The sequence below is a fragment of the Rhinolophus ferrumequinum genome, chromosome 12 (genome assembly GCF_004115265.2).
Source record: "Rhinolophus ferrumequinum isolate MPI-CBG mRhiFer1 chromosome 12, mRhiFer1_v1.p, whole genome shotgun sequence".
Taxonomy (NCBI): Eukaryota; Metazoa; Chordata; class Mammalia; order Chiroptera; family Rhinolophidae; genus Rhinolophus; species Rhinolophus ferrumequinum.
The window spans coordinates 64276438-64297411 of NC_046295.1; the positions used below are offsets into that span (position 1 = coordinate 64276438).

The window sequence follows — 20974 nt, forward strand, 5'->3', positions numbered from 1 at the left end:
TCCCTGTGTCAACAGTCACCTGTGGAGGCCATCACTGACTCCAGTGCTGGTTGGGGCTGCTCCCAATATTGTTGGAACCCCTCTTTGAAGATTGTTACCAGAGCTTGCAGCACATTTTTTTTTCTTTTTTGGTGTTCTGAGTCCACATGTGAAATCCTTTTCAGATTGTATTCAATTTTTGGAAATAGGTAAAAGCCATTTGTCACATGCTCCAGTTTATTAAAAAAACAACAACAAGCAAACATCCAACTGGCTAAGTTTTGATGATATATATTTTACATGCTTATATGGTTTCACCATACATAGACAGAGACGGAGAAAACAGTGAGGTAATAAGACTAATTGATGTCTATTTGTAGCACATAAACACATTCTGAACTCAATCCTCAAAGGGGACTTCTAAAGAATTTTTTAAAATACTAATAGCATCGCTGAAATAAATGTTCAGCCTTTCAAAGCAACTACTTAGAAGGAGAAATATGCTTTAGTAGATGAATTTCTAATATGCTTTGGGAAAAAAAGGCCTGAGTCACAACTTGGCTAGCAGATAGTCCCTTCTTTCTAAATGTTACCGTGAAAGGCTTAATAAGCAAATCTCCCCCTACATACCTTCCTGTACCCCTCTAACACCTACCCAATCATCGACTTCTTCATTTTTACTTTGCTACTGTCTCCTTTACACTGGACCTTCTTCTCTAGTCTGTCTGTTGTGATCTTTAATATTTCTCTTCTTGAAATTTCAGGCCTTTGTTCACATTTGTATGCCCCTCTCCCCCATTACTGGAATGTCCCTGCTAGTCTTCTCTGCCTGACAAAAGCCCTACTAATCCTTCAAGGTCCAGCTCCAACTGCACCTGAGGAGCCTTTGCTGGCTTCCTGCTCTCTGTCATTCTGCTTGTCACTCCACATCACTGTGTAGTGTAGAAACCATCACTGATGGTGCTCAGTAAGATATTTTTTGGGTGTTATGAAATGAAGGCTGGACTGATTTTTCAATCACAGGGGAAATTCAGGGTCAAGATGAAAGCAAATGACATCAGTTCGTTTTCAGACGGGCAAGAGTTCCATTTGCTCATAACAGATGCTACATGAACTATAGACAGGGCTGAACTTTACACTTCTGGTGTCGTTCCTCTGAAACTGTATTGGGAAGCAAAATAGAGGACATACATCAAGTTTTCCTTTGAGTTTGAGAAATATGACTTAGAGAAATGAGCAAATGGAAGCCATCAATGAGAGAATAATAGTATTAGGCAAGAAAAGAAAAATGTATTATCAGGGAGTAGAAAGGTTGAAGATACATGCTGTATGAGCCAGGATGGAAATCACTCCATCCTGGAGATTTCTGATGGTGAAAATTTTGGTCAGCAGTCTGATGTCCACCTGGCTTCCTATTTGGATGTTCTCAAGGAGAATATTCGTTGCTTCATTTTTGCTGATGTGAGAAAATTAAAACACAGGCATGACTTCCAGAGAAAAATACCAGTAGACTTATTGCGAACTGTCTGATCATTCTCCCCCCTTGAAGGAGGATCTTGCAGCTTTTCTTTTTTGATGTGTAAAACTTTTATGTAGCAAACCCAGAACTCTCGGTTGGCCATATTTACTGCAAACAAGTTTGTCCCAATGGTTAGACAGTTATTCCCACATTTCCCTCATAAGCCATCATCCCCACTAATTTGAAATGGGTACCAAAGCATTATACCTAGCAGGGAGGACTGCTAATAATGCATGTCTCCAAATGACAGACAGGCTCTAAAGATGGGCTCAAGGGTGGACCCGGAGCAACTCCAAGCTAACTGGACAATGACATACAGGAAACCCGTAGTTTAAAAAAACAGACAAACAACCCTGTTGCAATTCAGCAAGATTATTCCTAAGAATCACAAAAACAGAATCTATTCTTTCGACTTGAGAGTATGTGCCATAAGTATTGAGTTTGGAGCATTTCCAAAATACAATGTAACAGACTAATTTAAGCTATGATTTCTTTTAGTGTGCATCAAATCCCATCCTTTTGTGTTATGGATGGTTTAAAAAAAAAAAAAAGCTTTCCTTTCACTTTATCATTCACTATAAATCTTATCAAAATAGATATAAATGACTCTAGTGACCTATCACCACCCTCAGAATGGGGTTCCTGAGCATCCATCTCTTAATTAGATGGGAATTCACTGAGATCAGAGAATTTTGGAGCTTCTCAGATGAAACGTTTGCAAGTGCAGTATAGCTGGCCATCCTCTCCTTTTGACTGGTGTCTCAGGCTCTCATTTCACTTAGAAAGTACCTGCTCAAAATAGGATCTTTTTCTAATTGCTCAATTTCAAGCAATTATTTTCCTTTCAGTTTACCATCTAGCCTGATGATTGACCAAGCAAGCAATTATACAAAGCAGAAGTCATAGAGCCAAAACCTAAGTCAGTTTGGAAACTTTATCAGATTTCCCAAAAATGCAGGCTAAGGCACAGCAGCAGATTAGAGGTGGTACGAACCACGCGTTCTTGGAAAACTGGTGAAATCCCAGCGATTAGGGCAATGACCTGGGTGCCCAAGCTAACAAAAGCTGGGTGGGCAAGAGGGGGCCAGTTGGCAACCCACTCGCAGGCAGAGGCTGAGGATGGTGACCTGTGTGGTCCACCTCAGAAAGCTAAGTGTGCAGTGGATCAGCACAGACCACAGTCCCAGGCCAACTGCAGAGTAAATGCAATTATCCCTCCAAGGCACAAAGGCAGCTCTTTAAGGCACACTCAGCCTCCAACGCACACAGTTAACTCCTTAAGGCTGTTCAGCATTGTGTGTCCCACCAGGAAGGTAGACCGCCTCCTTCCCTCCTATTTCTTTCTTTTATCTTATCCAGTGACAAACCTTGGTCTTTCTATGCCTGGCTTTCACTAACTCTCACGTGTTCTCCCAGCTTTATGGCTGGTGTGGGCTGCAGCTCTGCATCTCACTCCTACCCAGTCGGAGTGGCCTCTCTACAGAGGTCTACAGGGGTCTGCAGCAGCAGCCTGCACATTGAGGAAGAGGAAGCCAGAGAAGTGGCTGTAGAAAAGAGGGGAAATGGAGGAAAGTGGCTGACACAAGAGATATGTTACAGCTAGAGGCTGAGAGATGTAGTCTTGCGAGATCAGTAGGGGGGCTGCTCCTTTTGCCTTTGTGGAGTTCCTTCAATCTCCATCTAATCCAGTGAAGTCTTTAAGATGCACCAAACTCAGGTATTCAGACTGGATGGCTAGGTATTAATTTTCCACAAGAAATCCAGGAAGAATGTTCAGGAACACAGATCAGAGGCAGGCAAGTCAGACTCGGCTTCTTTGTGCCCTTGGCAGCAAGCTGGAGACAGGCTGGCGTCTTCGGGTCTGAGAGCTCCATGCACTGTCTCCCTACAGGGCTACAGGCAGGGTGGACATTGACATGCTCTGGCCAGGACCAGGCCACTGTCTTCCTTGTTGAGGGCAAGAATAGCACAGCCCAGCAGCTGTCCCTCTAGGTTCTGTGACAACGATTCCCCTCTCCTGGGCACTGCCCGTCTTTAGTCAGAAAGCAGCATGGCAGAGAGCCTCAAGGCTGTCCTTGCCAGCACAGCAAAGCCCCTGCAAACCCTGGAGTCATTTCTGTGAGATTTCAAGCCACAGTGATGATCCCAAGACAACCCAAGTTTCCTTGGGCTCTTGGAACTGAGCCGTCTTTCAGTTTCTTGGGTTCGCTCTTCACTGGAAGCCACTTTGGACAGAGGGAGTCACGGCTCTTGGCTAAGAGCTGTAAGTGTTTTCCCCTCAGTCCCAGCCATTCTCTGCTGTACACAGCTACTGCCAAGTCTTGGCGAGGGAGGGTCCTGGGGACCTCTGTGCACTCGGACTCTGGTCCCTGAAGCTCCCACCACCCTCTGGAAACCTGGTCAATGTTGCTTTACCCTGCCCAGTCAACCAAGACTCAGGATAGACACTTCCAGGTGCTACAGGACAGAACTAACCCTTCAGGGCCACACACTAGGTTCTTGTGCGTTTGGCAGAGAGACTTTTGCAGGCCAAGCTCGCACATCCTGAATCCTGCTAATCCAAAGGCAACAAATGTGGAAACTTAATCATATCTGCAAAATAGGATATGGGACACACACACATGGATTGAGAGAAATGGTGCCCTTTCCCTCCCCCAAACCTCTGTGCCTCATTCAAATGAATGCATTCAGTCAAAGGTGAGAAAACAGGCTGACAGACCCAGCTGGCTTCCTAAAATCTCTGGGCCATTGGCCATTTCCACTCCTGGCAACCTTGGCACCTCTCCCTAGAGAGAATAGAATCATTCCCTAGGCTTTTGCTATCAAGTCAAATAGCCCTGTCAGAAGGACCCAGGAAATACTGTGATGGAGTTTAAAGTTTATAATTGATTTTTTCTTTAGTAACTTATGGTAAAGACAATTCTAAGATGGCCCTTGCAACCCCTGCCCTCTGGCGTTCACAGCCTGTATAATCCTTTCCCCCTGAGTGCAACTTACTTCTAGCCAACAGAATATAATAAAAGTGAAGGGATTTTGCAGATATAAGTAAGGTTCCATTGTTCTTTGACTTTTAGTTAGTTAAAAGGGAGATTACCTTGGGTGGGCCTGACTTAATCAGATGAAAGCCCTTTAAAAGAGGGATTGGGCCCTCCACACAGAGATTCTCCCTGCTGACTTGATAAATTAGGCAGCTGTGTTCAGAACGCCCACATGGCAAACAAAAGCAGATGACCTCCAGGCACTGCGGTGGCATCTAGGACCTGAGGACAGCCTCCAGCTGACAGCCAGCAAAAAATTGGGACCATCGGCCATACAACCACAAGGAACTGAATTCTTCCAACAATCTGAAGGAAGAGAAGTCTTCCCCAGTTGAGCCTTCAGATGAAAAGGCAACCTAGCCAACACCTTGATTGCAGACTTGTGATCCCGTGAGCAGAGGATCCAACTAAACTAAACCTGGATTCCTGACCCATAGAAACTGGGAGATAATAAATGTGCACTGTTTTCAGCCACTAAGTTTGTGGTAGTTTGTTACACAGCAATAGAAAACTAATACACGTGTATGAGCATAGCCTGCTATGATTCTCTTACGAGTATTTCACCTCCTAGTTTCTAGTAATCTCCCAAAATCACATTACCAAAGGTTTACAAAATTTTTTTTTTAAAGAAATCTGAATCAGCACTGTGTAACAAGGAAGAATACACTCAATAATCAGAAGCTCTGGGAAATTTTCAGAAGGAAGGTCAAAAATGTAACGTTTAAGTTAACAGCTGACAACAGAATGCTTAGGAAGTATTTTGTTTAAAAAAATACTTCGGTAAACTATTTGGGTAAAGGTGGATGCTTAGCAAAATATAGATGATAAATAGATAGATAGATAGATAGATAGATAGATAGATAGATAGATAGATAAGACAGCTAAATTGTTCTGCATTTCAGGAATTTAGGGGATTTGATAAAGAATGAAGATGGGAATGGATGAGAACTTTGAAGAACAGGGATAACTAATATGCACTTTTAATTGTTTGCATACCTGAAATAGAATACTCTGCAGCACACAGAATAATGGCCACAAAAGACGTCCATACACTAATCCCAGTACCTGAGAATATGTTACCTTCCATGGCAACAGGAACCTTGTAGGTGTGATTAAGTTAAGAATCTTGAGATAGGGAGATTATCCTGGATTTTCCTGGTAGGTCCAACGTAATCACAAGGATCCTTAAAAGTGAAAAGAGCAGGGTCAAGAAGGTCAGTCAGAGAAAAATTTGAAGAAGCCACACTGTTGGCTTTGAAGTTAGAGGAAAGGCCAAACTAAGGAATGTAGACAGCTTCTAGAAGCTAGAAAAGTCAAAGAAATGGATTCTTCTGAGAGCTTCCAGAAGGAATACAGCTCTGCCAACACCTTGACTGTAGCCCAGTGAGACTCATCACAGACTTCTGACTTCAGAACTGTAAAATAATAAATGTGTGTGGCTGTAAGCCACAAAGTTTGCGGCAATATTTACAGCATTGATGGGACACTAACACACTCTCCATTCACATTATCTAAATGCCCAAAATCCTCAGTAAAATTTTGAATAGAAATCATGGAAAGGAGCTGAGTTCCACAAGTGGGTCAATGCGGTGGAACAGGGACCCACACAGGAGAGCGAGATGATCAATCAACTGAACGAATTCACAGGAAACGGAAATGAGGCCCGAAAGTTGATCAAGGGAATGTAACACATCCACTCTACCCCTTCATGGAAGCCTCAGAAATCTCAACAGACAGCACTGGATGCTTCATCAGTTTTGGAATGGGGAGTTAAACCAATCTTATCCAAATCTTAAGTGTCTTGGGTTTAGATTGGGAAGGAAGCCAAGCAGTACCCATCAGATTTTGATTCAACGTACGTGAAAGAGGACATCACAGGGAACGCTTTTTCTTATTTTATTTTTATGTTTTTGGAGTAATATACTTACATGTTTAAACTCAAAATAACATAAGCACTCAAAAGACTCACTTTCACCCTCTCCACCTCCACCGCTTCCTCCCTTGCTCCATTTGTAACCATTTTCACTAATTCATAGTTCATTTTCCAGTGTTTCTTTATGTACAATTGAATATTTTCATTCCCCCTCTTCCTCACACAAAGATAGCGTACCGCAGGCACTGTTCTCCACCGTGCATTCGAACAATACACCTGAGAGAGTGCTTTCTCATTCCTTTTTTACAGCTGCAGAATATTCCATTGTGTGTACCTGGAAGTGTCCTGTCATTGAACTAGTTTCCTCCTGAGAGGCATTTGAGTTGTTTCTAAGCTTTTGGTATTATACACTATGTCACGGTGAGTAACCCTGAATATGAGTCATTTTGAACGCGTGCGGGTGAACCCATAGTATGGGTCCCAGAAAAGGGACTGCAGGTTTGAAAAACAAAGGTACCTAGACAAAGGCACAGAGGTCGTACCCTTCTGGACTCTCACTAACAATGTTTGAGTGCCGGCTTCCCCATAGCCTCAAAAAAGAGGGTGTTGTAAACTTTTGGATTTCCCCCAAACTGACAGGTGAAAAGTGATTATCTCACTAATTTGCATCTCTTAAAAGTGAGGTTGAGGGCGGCCAGATGGGTCAGTTGGTTGGAGCGCAAGCTCTGAACAACAGGGCTGCTGGTTCGATTTCCACATGGGCCAGTGAGCTGCACCCTCCACAACTAGATTGAAGACAACGAACTTCTGGAGGAGCGGCCGGATGGCTCAGTTGGTTAAAGCACGAGCTCTCAACAAGGCTGTCGGTTCAATTCCCACATGGGATGGTGGGCTGCGCGTCCTGCAACCAAAGATTGAAAACGGCAACTGGACTTGGAGCTGAGCTGCGCCCTTCACAACTAGATTGAAGCTGATGGGCCCTGGAGAAACACACTGTTCGCTAATATTCCAAAATAAAATAAAATAAAACATAAAATAAAATAAAAGTGAGGTTGAACAACTTACATTTAAGAGTGATTTGCATTTCTTTTTCTGTGAACTATATTTTCATATGCTTTGGCCTCAAGTTAGACTCTTTTTATTTTGTTTTCACCAAAGATCCAAAAACCCGAGAAGAAAATAATAGGTTGCAAGTACTTCCATATTCTAAAGTGAGGATTTCCAAGTGGTCTTGTGATCCTTAGCCCCAATTCCCAGGATAGAACGTGGTTTAAATGGCAAAGGTCAAAAGAAAAAAGTTCTTTGGAGAAAGCTGTTGGCGTGATGAGGATTTTCTGACCCCCACCACAATGGCAGAGGCTAAGGGGTCTTCCTCAGTGCAATCCTGGAAAGAGGAGTTCAAGGGGACCTCCACTCAGAGAATTTGACTCTGTCTCCTAAAGCTTCGGCGGACACGGTGGCCTGGTATCTGATTCCAAGGATAAGCAACCCAATGGTCGAGAAACTGAGGCTGTCAGGCCAACAGCAGGACAAAACATGTGGGAACCACATTGAAGCAAGACACACTTCCACAGGGTAAAGTGTCTGATGGGTAAAAAAAAGCAATGTGTGGTTGCAGCTATCCATGGGGCGATCCTCCATTTGGCCTGGCAAGGATCTAGGCATTTCCATGGGTCAAGTCGATACTCTGGAAAATAATTGTGCCAGAGGAGCCATCTTGATGCGACTTCTACCACCAAAGGCAGACTTCCAGGGGAAGAAAACTGCAACAATGGCAGCAGTAAGAGGCTGTGGGGTGCACTTTCAGGGTCAGGAGCCAAGGTTGTGACCCAAGATAACAAAATATAAAACACTTACGCATGCACAACAAAAAGTAAGCATGAATTATCTTGTAAGTTGAAAACTAGAATACTCTAGACACAGACACACACAAAAATTAAATGGAGACACATATCATGTTTTGGAATAGGAGCATTCTTTATTTAACTCATCCCCAAGAAAAATATTAAGATTTTGGGGGTAACTTGACCAAATAATTCTTTAGCTTATTTATAATAAATATGTATACATTAATGAATATATAATAAAAGCTGAGAACACTCTGAGAATTAACAGAAAAAAAGTAGAAACTTACTTTTACTTGGTATAAAAAAACTTATTCTACAGTTATAGCAATTGGTATTGGCACAGAAATAGATCAATAGAACAAAAGATAAAGTTCAGAAATAGACTTTAGTATATGACTCAGTATATGATTCAAATCACTAGGGGGAAAAATAACAGTCGAAGAATATTAATAGGACAACTGGCTAAACAATACAAAAAGATCCCCCCCAATTGTACACCTGAAACCTATGTAACTTTACTAACAATTGTCACCCCAATAAACTTTAACTTAAAAAAAATCCTCCCAATGTCACTCATTATACTAAAATAAATTTCAGATGGATTAAATATTTAAAAGTTTTTTAAAACTGATGAATTATATTTATTACATTGAGTTTGGAAATACTTCTAAGCATGGCACCAAACGCAAAATACATAAGGAAAAAGACTGATAAATTTGACAATACAAATATAAAGTTTTTGTGTGGCAATGTATGATACAAACAGGCCAAGGGAAATGATACACTAGAAAATTTGTTTACAAAATATATGACAGTTAAGAAAATTATTTTGATACAAAGAATTTTTTCAAATCAATAAAAGACAAACAAGCCAAGTACTGAGAAAAAAGGCAATTCGCCAAGACAGAATTACAAATGACTAATCAACCTGCAAAATAGAGAAATGCAAACAATACACTGAAACATCATTTTTCACCTACCAGATTAATCAAAGTTAAAGATATCAACAATGTCCAGTAGTGTTGAGGCTTTCTGTTGGTGAGTATAAGCTGGTATAAACTTTGTGTGACATTTCTCTGACAATATGTAGTAAATATAAAATGTATATAGTGGTTTTCATTCCAACAATTTCACTTTTAGAAATTCAGCCTAAGTGATAACTGCATACAACTATGCAGACTTGTATAAAGACAGTAAACATCGGAAACATTCTAAATGCACAATGGAGTACTGGTTAAATAAATTATGATACAAACTTTCAATGCAATTATTATTATCAAACTATGTCCAGGATATGTTCGTGAATGAAAGAAACATGTTACAAACTACATGCATATTTGACTCAATTTAGATTAAAAAAAAGGGGGGTGTGCCAAAAAAGTATAGATACACTTGTGCGCGCGCACACACACATACACACACACCACCACCACCACCAAAATGATTCATCCACTACTCCTTCTCTCTTTCTCCGCCCCCCAAACAATGAGTATACACTCTTTTTTAATTGATTTGCTTCATTGTATCACCCATGCACAAACTTGGGCATAGAAAAAGCCACACCTTCTTTCCTCACCATAATCAGGCACTTCATTTTAACCAACAATGGTTGGAGTAGGCAAAAGTTCCTTAAAACACTATTTGATTGCCTACTACTGGTTTTCTCTTAGATCAACAGAATGGAAAAATAGAAGAAGGTTTAGAAAATCAGAATGTGAAATAAGCAATAAAAAGGGAGCATTGAGAGTTCTTATTTACTTTCTTTAAAATCAATTTAAAAATTAATTGTATCCCAAGCTAATGTGGAATTTCAAGATAATCACTTCTGTTCTGGTTTTAAGTGCCCAGCTGCAATTTCAGGTCTTGAGTCAGAAGTGTACTATTACCTTTTTCCTAATTAACCTCCATCTGTTTGGTCATTTGTGGCCCCTTCTAGAAGTGATGGCGGGGAGTACCTTCTAGTGAAAAGATAGGTATAAAAAGACATGTATAATAGTAAAGGCACTGGTTAAACATAGATAGATATAGACGATATAGGTAAGATATATAGAGATATAGTTTGGATAGGTAAAAGCCTGACTCGCCCAAGAACCAAAAGGGCTGTCCAAAAATTAGCTCAAGGCCTATTAAATCCCAGGAATGAGAACTAGACTTTCAGTCAGAAAACTTGGACCCACAATTCAAGTCATGTGTCCTTCTGAACCCATTTCTCCAATCTGAAACAGGGAAAACAATAACCCCTAACCTTGCCACTACACAGAACTGTTGTGAAGATGGAAAGAAAGAACATGTATAAACAAAAACTATGGCGCAGATAAATAAAAAACATGAGGGCACGGACACACACACACACACACACACACACACACACACACAGAGGCCAGGAACAATCTGCTCCATGTCAGGGAACCCTCCCTCCCCCCAGTTTTGAGTCTTGGTCTAGAAGGAAGCCAATGAATGGATATCAGTGCTCACCTCTACACGCTGTCCCCAAGACAGCTAATAGGGGAGATCCCTCCTCCATCTCCACATTAGGATCTGGCTTTATTTACTGGTACTCATAACCCCACTCGGTGCTACCTGACTAGTCCTTCAACAGAAGGACCCCACATTCTCCCAGGAAGACCCCCTATCAATTTCCTGAGGCCCCTCCCCCTTAACCAGGAATCCACTTGAGGGGGAAAAAAAAAAAAGAACAGTATTGTGGTAAAGCTACTAGGTGAATTTAGAAAACTTAAAGCTGTCTTCATGTTTATCAGAAAACTATTAGAAAAGAACTGTAGAAAAATGGCACATCCTTTTTGCAAATACTCAGCACCTGCTTCTTTAAGGATTAACACTGAGCAACTCTCCATTATTGTTTGGAACATTTGGAGGACGTTTCAAAGTCCTTATTTTTGCTATTTCAGTACTCTCTCATGAACTGCTTTTACATTTCTGCACCCTACTCAGAAGTACATTTTACTTAATGTTTAGTCAGTTATTTCAACCAGAAACTTTGATGCTAAGCAAGTGAGATTTCTTCCTTTCAAAGACAATTATGCTAAGTTCCCATGTGGACAACTGTAGCTTCTCTGGCAGTTAATTCTAGAGCTGGAATTTGGGTGGGGAGGGGCTATAGACACGTATAGTGTTTACAGAATTATAAAAAATAATAGTAGGGTGGGGAGGCTCAAATTCTCTCTTTGGATAGAGGAGGCTTTGAGGAAAAGCCTTACTCATCAGAGACCCTACCCTATAGTAATCACAGTGATTTGTAATGATTCCGAATTTAATTCAAGAGCTGTGAGAATAGTATGAGTTTGAATGGCTGCAGATAAAAATGAGAAATAGAAAACTATTTGTATTAGTTCACTGAGAGCTCTACTCTATAATTCAACCTGAGATGAGAGCAAGAAGGGTTCTAAATGCTGATTGGAAGTTGTACTCTAAGTTGCAGAGGACAAAGCGCAATTATTGTGCACACTGCCTGATATGGGCAAGGGCCGGGGGCTGACAGCTGGCATTGAACACCCAAGTGTCAGGATATTACGTCCCTTTCTCTGACTCTTCCCAAGTGATGGATACACTTCGGGCCGGAACCCTCAGGGCAGAGCAACTTCATGGACATTTCCATCTGTTCCTATAGTTGCTACTGTCTCCTCATCTGCCCGCAAGCGCAGCCTACTCAAATCTGTCCCGCATCCATGCCCCGTAAGCTGGTGGAGAACAGGGCAGCCCACCACGTCGGAAAGGTGGTCCCTTTTTCTCAGGACTGCAACATTGCATTATTTCAGGACCACGTTACATAGGCTGCACCCTGAGGTTGTGCAGTATAACTATCCTCCTTTTCCTCCCCCACGCGTTTTACTCTTCAGGCCTGGAAAGGGCGGGAAGGAGGGAGGAGGAGGAGAGACCGCGGTTACTTAGAGAAAGCACAAGCCTCTGTCTTTCTCCTCCATTTGGGTTTTACTGAGCCTTGGCGTTACACGGTCAGTTGGGGAGGAAAGTTAAAGAATACTCATTCAGGCCATAAAAGTCAAAGGTCCTACACTGCATCTGTCAATTCAGCATATTGAGGGTAGGCCCAGGACTGCTTCTATCTAATGTGTCATGGTTCATGATAAGGTTAGTCATGGTTATTGAGGCTGTAGATAAAAGGAATGATCACGGCACCCACATTGTTCCCCCTTCCCTGCGAACACACTGACTCTGGCCATGGGCTTGATACTCTTTCAACCCATTGTTGCTACATGGCCACTGAATCTAAAGGGAGGTGCAGAGCATTTTTACGAGACCCTCACTAATAACAAAAATCAACCAAGGCTGCTATGAACATTCATATGCAAGAAAAGAACTGTCTAAATTCACAGACTATTTCTACTGGAATGAAGACTTATGGTTTTGAATACATTACATAGAAGACAAATGGAGCTGTATCAAACAGACATTGCAGGGAACTTACTGGCGTGGCCAGGCTAGTATACTTTCTAATTAGATGTCAATTAATTCTAGGAAAAGAACTGCTTCTAAAGTGTTTGACAAGTTGGCTCATGTCGATGTTCTCTATGCTTTTCAATGATCTCCTTCAGAAAGTCAAATTTTAGCCCAAACTTAAGCCCATCTCATTGCTTACTGTAAAAGAATGGATTCTTAATAAATTATCAGAGATGTTATAGAGGAAGACGCAGACTTTCTCGCATTCAATGTCTAGGGGAGCCGACTCTCAGGCATCACTCAGAGGAAGAGGCAGGCACTGCCCACATGATCTGTAGCCTGTGGTGAATATTACGTTGTATATCAAGGGTCTCAAGTTCATAGACACAGAACTGGTCGTGTAGCAGGGAAGACAGCAATTCCTTAGTTTCCTCCTTTTGGGGGACTCCACAGCAATAGTCACCATCTTGAATCCAGGAATGGGGCCAAGCGGGCAATGGAGAAATTTGGGAGGCACACACACACCTGGATGGAAGCCACATGGGGCCTCTGTGCCGGCACTCGAGGAGCTGTGCTAACACCTGCCCCAGCAGCAGTGCCTCGTCCCCACGTAGCGCCCATCTGCAATCTAGACATGGAGAAGGAAGAGAGTCCATTGACACACTTTGGTTTTCCCATGGTGCATCCCTATGAATAGCCCCCACACACTCACGGGAAGCGACATGGGAGATCCGCCACCACTCTGTGAGTGGCCCGGGCAGCCATCACTGACCCCACAGGACGGCATCACCCTCTGCCCTGAAGTGCGGTTACATGCCTTTTGTCTGCTAGTGTCCGCTGAGCCCAGGACAACCTCCACCCACATCCCTTTGATGCTGCTCAATCCCAGCTGTTCTCCATGACTCCAACCCCATCCTCCCTCTGTTCCACTCATTTCTCAGAAATAGGTCTCACATACCACACTGCTAGGAAGGAGAGGAACGCGAGCACAATCACGACAGCCATGGAGGCCAGCCCAACGCCCACCATCTGCTGCAGCGTGAGCGACGAATCTGCGGGACAGAACCACACACTGAACCCACGGCGCATAGAACACAGCCCTGCCTGCAGGCACACACCCTGGTAACCCAGAGCTTGGCGCCACTTAACAAACCAGTCCAAGAATGCACAGAGTACCTCTTGCCCCTCGAGTTGGCCCTGAGGCTACAGGGCCTCAGGAAAACAGAGCTCAGGAAAACGGTATTTCTAAAAAGGGAGCACAAAACCAGGCCACATTCAAGTTCTAAAGGATGAAAAAGCTGATCTTGAAAGGCAGCAACTGTGTTGCTTTTGGTGGTCCTCTCTCAAGTCAATTACACTTGATAGACTTTCATGGGCAGTTCTCCTTTGCCTGGAGGAAGAAATCATTCTGAAGCCATTTGGATTTTTGCTCCAAAAATGATAGCTCCAGCAGTCAAATATAGCAAACAAATCATCTCTGTGGGATAGAGTCATCTGTCATTTTCCCTACACATCAACAAGGGTGGTACCTCTCTGCTCTGCTCAATAGGTTACCATGAGGATAAAATAAGAAAATTGATGTAAAAGCTCTTTGAAAGATACACGTAAGTTCTACTTAGGCTGCATGACATGCCGACTCCCAGGGATCCCTGGTTATAAACTGGAGAACACCCACATTTGAGTTGTACACCTGGGCTAAGTGAATCAGAGCATCATGTTCTAAAATAATGGTCTCATTTTAATTTGCAGAAACTTATTTAGCACTTACTATTTGCCAGACACTGTTCTAATGACCTCTCCTAACCACCCAATGGGTACTATAATAAAGTACCAGGTATTAAAATAATAATAGTGCACTGAGTACTATTATTACTATTCCCCTTTCACAGATGAGGAACTAAGGCTCGGAATGGTTAAGCAACTTGCCCGAGGTCACCAACTACTAAATGACAGAGCCAGGGTTCAAACCCAAACTGTCTGGCTCTAGAGTCTTTGCTTTTGATATTGGCACCATGCTTTCCCAGGGCAGATCTGAGTCCGCTCTGTCTGCAGCACAGCGGGCCCCGTGTCCCCCACCCCAGAAGTCAGGGGTGCAAGCCTAGACCTTTCCAGCATAAGCAGATTGATGGTGAGGGGGCCTCGGGCTGTAGTAGTTCAAGTTCCTCTTTGGAAGAACAGAAGTCTGTGTGCAATGGGCCTCCAGATATTGAAAAGTTCTTGGCTGCTGACTCTGCATGTATAAAATTAAAAATAAAAATACCACGAAGCCCATGGAATAAATGTACGGGAGCACAACCAAGTCCAAACTGTGACAGATGATTTGCTGTGGTTGTCACTGTTGGAATACCAACTGATTTCATTGTTCTGTACCCTCCTTTCACCAACACCTCACATGTGTGCTTAGTCTGCCCCTCGGGTACTCCAGCACTGCCTTGGAAGAGCTGAAAACAGCAGAAGCAAAATGCTGTTACTGCAAAATGCTGACGTGAGGGCCTCAAAACGTAGAGGATTTGTTTCCCTGGCAGGGAATGAGGCACATTTGAGAACAGTTCAAGCTATGTAACTTTTTCATCATCTAATCTGCACTGTGCAGTATGGTAGCTACTACCTGCAACATGGCTACTTAAATCTAAATTAATTAAAATTAAATTAGAAAAACAATTTAGTTTCTCAGTCACACTATTTCATGTGTTCAACTTCAAGTGTATGTTTCAAAGGCCCTGTAGCCCCATGTCGCTAGTGGCTATCATATTGGACAGCTCAGCCTTACCATCTCTCCACCACTCTCTACCATTCTACCAGTGGTCCATCTCTCTACCACTAGCACTGCTCCGATCTCTACAACCAGGGTCAGAGCAGTTTGGTTTTACTGGAGGCGCTACAGAGTCGCGGGCACTGCCAAGTGCAGCCATGGCACACACCTCTTGCTAAAGAGCCCTGCAAAACCCATTACTTTAGAAAGTGTTGTCAAGAGACTTTCCAGAAAAACATGGCTTGTATTGTTTGGCTATTTTTAGTATTCAGAAGAAAAAGGCCTTGACGTTTTAAGAAGCCCTATTATAAAATGGAAGGAGGAGCTGTGACTAAAATAGAAATTAATAAAGAAAAATAAATTAGGGGAGTGACTTGAATTACTACATATTAAAACAGTACAGTGTCAACAAAGGAATGAATACATTGGAACCAAATAGAAAGCACAGAAAGAAACCCAAGTATATCAAATAATTTCAAAGCTTAAATACTGGAGTCAGGCTGTCCAAGTCTATCTCTGGTCACCACCACTCCCTAACTGTGTAACTTTGGGCAAGTTATTCAGCCATTCTATACCTCAGTTTCCCCACAGAGGGATGACATAACATGGAAATGGTAACCATAGTATCCACTTTTTAAGTTATTGTGAGAAATACATCAGTTAATACATGTTAGAACAGTGTCTAGCACAGAGTAAGCAATAAGCAAACGTTAGCTATTGTTAATTATTGTTGTTTTATTACTGCTTCAACTCATTGGGGAAATGATACATTATTTATAACTAGTGTTGAGAAAATTGGCTAACCATTTACAGTAATTTTGATCATTAGAGCTTATACTATATACCAAAATAAAATCCAGATGGATTAAAGACCTAAATTGAAAACAAAGAATTAGAACAAAATGTAAGTGAATATATATCTAATATTATAGTAGGTTAAGAATTATTTTCTAAGCATATTTACTAATGCAGAAACCTGAAAATAAGAGAATGAGAGATCTGACCGCGTTAAAAAGCACACACACTTCTGTATGCCAAAACTACCACAAGCAAGCTTACCAGGGCAAATGAAAAACTCGGTAAAACATTTAGAATAGTTAAGCAAGGGATTAACATACAGTGAGTGTTACAGATCAATAAGGAAAAGACAAATACCTCAATAGCAAAAGGAGTAAGTTCTATGAAAAGGGAAATCATATAAAACATGAATACAGATGCCTGATAAACCTTTGATCAACTGCTCTCTTACAAATAACAAAAATGCAAATTAAAACAATGAGATGCTATTTTTATGTACTAAGTTCACTGGGTTTTGTTTTGTTTTGTTTTTGTTTTTAAGAGAGAAAACAGCATTGGAGATGGTGGAGAGAAGCTGCTAGTTTCCTGCACTACTTGTTTCATCCAACCCACCCAGCATTCCTTCCAACTTTAGTCATCAATATTTTCTCTATATTTTTTCCTCTGTAGTTTCATCCTCTATAAATTTTTAATCATTGATTGGTGAAAATATGGAACTGAAGATGACTGTGGGCAGTGACCCATGTCCTGAATATTCCTGGATTTGACATCAACTCATTAATACACAAACTCTGCATAGTCATTCCACCAGTTTCTAAGCTCACACACAGCCCCCATTTGCCCACATTATCCACAGGGCATTGTTAAGTGTTGGCTGAAGTCAAAATGCATTATGCCAGCCATCATCCCCTGATGAATTAATTAGACTCCGTGTGAGAAGAAAGGAGAGCGATCTGACCTAATCTGCTCACAGCTTCCAAGCTGACTGCCGAGAACTACTGCTGCTCCTCCAGGTGGACACAGAGCCCTCTCTTGAAGATCTTGCCCTGCCTTGACTCCAAGTTGTCATCATCTGTGCTTTGCAACATCTATCTCCTTATATGAAGTTCCATGTTGCTTGCTCACCCCCAGTCTTCTTACTTTTCTTTTCTTCATCGAGATTTCTCAAGATCACTCAAGATCACTTGCAGTGGTTTATCCATCTCATTTGCAAATTGTACTTTGAACCTGCTAGAATGTGCTTCATCCAGGTCAGAAGACTGTAAGTTATGTAGAGCAGTTAGTTCTTCCCTTGCTGTCACATATCCCTCCCAAACCAACGGTACAGAAGAAAAGTAAGAATTGGGGAATGTGACTTTCTCTTGACCTTCCACCAGCAGGACATCATTCACCCTGAGTAGTGAGCCCAACTCTTCCTGACTCTCTATACACAACTATTGGAAAATCATCTTTATTTAGTACGTGTAACATGACTTGGGGTCTGGCTCCAGGCATGATTCTTGCTGATAGAACAGCTCCTGGTTATATGTGTCTTTGTCTACTTTGTCTACATTCTCTGTGAATCTGAGTCAATCTCATTCAGAACACTCAGGGTGTAGCCATGAAGGCTTCTTTAAGGACTTCCCCCATTAATCCCTGACTGAGAAAACTTACAACTGCCCAGTGTGAATTTCATTTTTCAGAGTTTTGCCATCCTCTGGTTATCCTCCCTTCCATAGTCTCATGCCATGAAATCATGTTTTTCTTTCTTTTCTTTTTTTTTTCTGAAAAACTTGTAGAATATTCTTTTAGAAAGCCAGGTGAGTGAATCCTTTGTTATATCCCACATTCTCAGTGATCATTCTTGGAAAAGGGTAAATTCATTAGGCTTAAACTCCACCATTGTCTTCGGGCATCTCTGGACTTATCTTTAATTCTCCATGAATGGAAATATCACAGATGCTGAAGAGCAAGTTAGAAAGACCCTATTCCTATTCTCAGACTTCGTGACCGCTCAAGGAGTTCCTATGATTGTGGACATTTTTGCACGAATTTACATGAGCAGGGTCATTTCCTGAATGCAACAATTCTATTCTCTAAAACCTGCAAATAATTAGCACTGTGATTTCTGAGTGTGAAATTTCTCTTTGCAATTCTAGGGTCTCTTCACTTGAATTCCCTACAAGGTAGGAGATGGCAAAGGAAATCAAAGTAGAAAACTAATTTGGAGATAAATAAAGCCTGATGCATCAGCAACATTATTGAATTCATTTTCTATTACAGCTTCACAAATTACCATAAACTTAGCAGCTAGCACCCAATTACTAGCTCACAGTTCTGTGGTCAGCATGCAGGCACATTAGGACCAGGTCCTCACAAGGCTGAAATCAAGGTTTCAGGGTGGGCTACATTCCCCTGTGGAGGCTGTGGGGAAGAATTTGCTTCCAAGCTCACTCAGGTTACAGGCTCAATTCAGTTCCTTGCAGGTGTAAGACTGAGGTCCCCATATTCTTACTGGCTGTCAGCCAGGGGCCACTCAGCTCCTACAGGCCACCCACAGTCCTATCATGTCCCCTCTGTCTTCAAAGCAAGCAGGAGAAACCCTTATGTCAAGTCCATCTCTCCCTTTGAATCTCCAATTTTCCCTGTCTCTCACCTCTACACTCAGATATAAAGGACCCAGGGGATTAGGACTGGTCCATCTAGTCAATCTCCCTATTTGGGACCTTAATTACATCTTCAAATCCATTGACAGCAATACCTAGAATAGCCTTTGAATGAATAACTGAGAGAAGGTGGGTATACACCAGGGGCCAGGAATTTGTGAGGCCATCTTAGAACCCTGACTACCACAATTATGAAGGTTTAAAATGACTGTGAGTGTGTACGTGCAAGTATGCATTCATATGCATGACACACGCATACATATGAGTAAATGTACACCGTAGGCTTATATCTTGATGTAGATCATCTCTGGCTTATTTAATTTGATAAGTATTGCACCTACTATGCTTTGTTTTTCATCAAACTGTACTTCTGATTCCCTGGTAATCATTCAACCCAATTCCATAAATTCTGATTAAGCACCTAACGTGTGCCAGGCACTGCTCCAGCTCTTCAAATGCACTTCCTTAAGGGTATGAAATCCAGTAAACAAAGACAGGTGTACCAGTTGTTCTAAAGTATGGCAGAATGACTAAAGGGGCGGGGGGGGGGCGGTGCAGAGAGTGAGAAAGGGAGAAGGGGGAAGGAGGGAGGGAAGAGAGAGAGAGAGAGAGAGAGAGAGAGAGAGAGAGAGAGAGAGAGAGAGAAGAGAGAGAGAGAGCGCCTGTCCCATTGAAGGAATAAAAAAAGCTTCAGGAAGGACGTGGCATTTAATTTTAATCTTGAAGAACAGGTGGGATTGTAATAAGCAGAGATTACTGGGAGGTTATAGGGCAATCCAGGTGGAAGCATGTATGCAATCGGATAAGCAAACACATTAAGGAGAGAGGGCAAGGGTCATACCCAGCGAAGAGCTGGCACATGGAGGAATGAGAGATACAACTAGAAGGCTGTGTTGGTGCCAAACCGAGGCTTTAGAAACCAGGCTAAAAAGTAATGGAGAACTGTGGAAGAACAGTTGTGGGGAAACAATAGAATCAGTGCGGCAGTTTACAAATCCGAGTCAGCTGGTGGCGTGCAGGCTGGAGTGAAGAGGGAAACCTTGAACACATGTGATGAGATAGGAGGCTTTGCCAGTCATGCATGCTACAGACATAAAGGCCTGCGCTCAGGAGGGAACACACAAATGAAAATCAGAGAGAAATGCCCAAGGTACAAAATGTGGGCTGAAAGATAAAGAGGAGTAGTCACTAAGGACTCAGAGGTTTCTGCCTAACACTGAGGAATGTTTCCTGATTACAAACTTACCATCTCACATGAGTCACCTTGCTTTGTGACTCAAAAAATCACAGACTCATAGTACTTTGTGGCTGGAAGGGATCTCACAGATCTCGGAAAGAAGCCATTGAGAATCAGCCAACTTAAATATAATTTCAAAGACAAGACATCAGGCTGATGAGTAGCAGGATGCGGGCGAGAAAGCCCAGGCCTGTGCAATTCCCATCAAACTGACTGCGGGTTCCCTTGTAACTATCACAAAGCTCTTTTGGGGCAGTTTGCAAAAAGTAAATAGCATAATTCATGACCGGGCAAAGGCAAGCATGAGCGATTGCCTGACACGAGTGAACTGGAACAATGTCTCCTTTCTGCAAAAGGAGACTGCAAGAGGTTAGTGCACAACCAGGTAAATTATGTACATAGATAAATATATGCTAGAATTACCTCCAGAATTTCAACATAACCGTTGGTTTTCTATTCAGAGCTTTCCAGTAGTTTGAATTCAAAGGTTCAAACTCTCTTTCAATGTTGGTTCTTAATTTGAGAGGGGGAAGAAAGCACTGCCAAAAGCCACTTAGATATTTCCAAAGTAAAATGCTTCCTGTTTAACTTAATCATAGTAGAATGCAGCAAGTCTCTGGCCATTTCTTCTATCCAGTTTGAGTGTTTGCCAGTCATGCCAAACAGTTGCTGAAAACTGGATTCTTGAAGCTATTGTTTCTGTGCCTGTCTGGTATACTTGTGCATCTCCATTTTTCTGATAAAAGCACCTCTTTTCCTTGTGGGAACCCCAACCCAAATGTTGGAATGTGTGGTTGTTTCTTGTGGACTTCATTAAACTCCAATAAAGGGAGCTTAGCCTATGTGCACGCAGTAATGTGACAGCATATA

At 42.1% G+C, this 20974-nt stretch overlaps 1 protein-coding gene across 7 annotated transcripts in view; it reads right to left on the reverse strand.

Moving 5' to 3' along the window:
• Positions 1–1340: 1340 nt before the first annotated feature.
• SUSD1 (sushi domain containing 1) overlaps positions 1341–20974 on the reverse strand; it is a 115278-nt gene continuing 95644 nt past the window's right edge. For 6 of the 7 annotated variants that reach the window (XM_033123693.1, XM_033123696.1, XM_033123692.1 and 3 more), the window contains 2 exons: positions 13631–13724; positions 8411–13300 (listed from right to left, as the gene is read on the reverse strand). In XM_033123693.1, the coding sequence (XP_032979584.1) occupies position 13300; positions 13631–13724 (95 nt within the window). In that variant the 3' untranslated portion in view covers positions 8411–13299. Of the gene's footprint in view, positions 1436–8410; positions 13301–13630; positions 13725–20974 lie in introns of those variants that run through there. The other variant, XM_033123694.1, reaches the window with a different exon arrangement.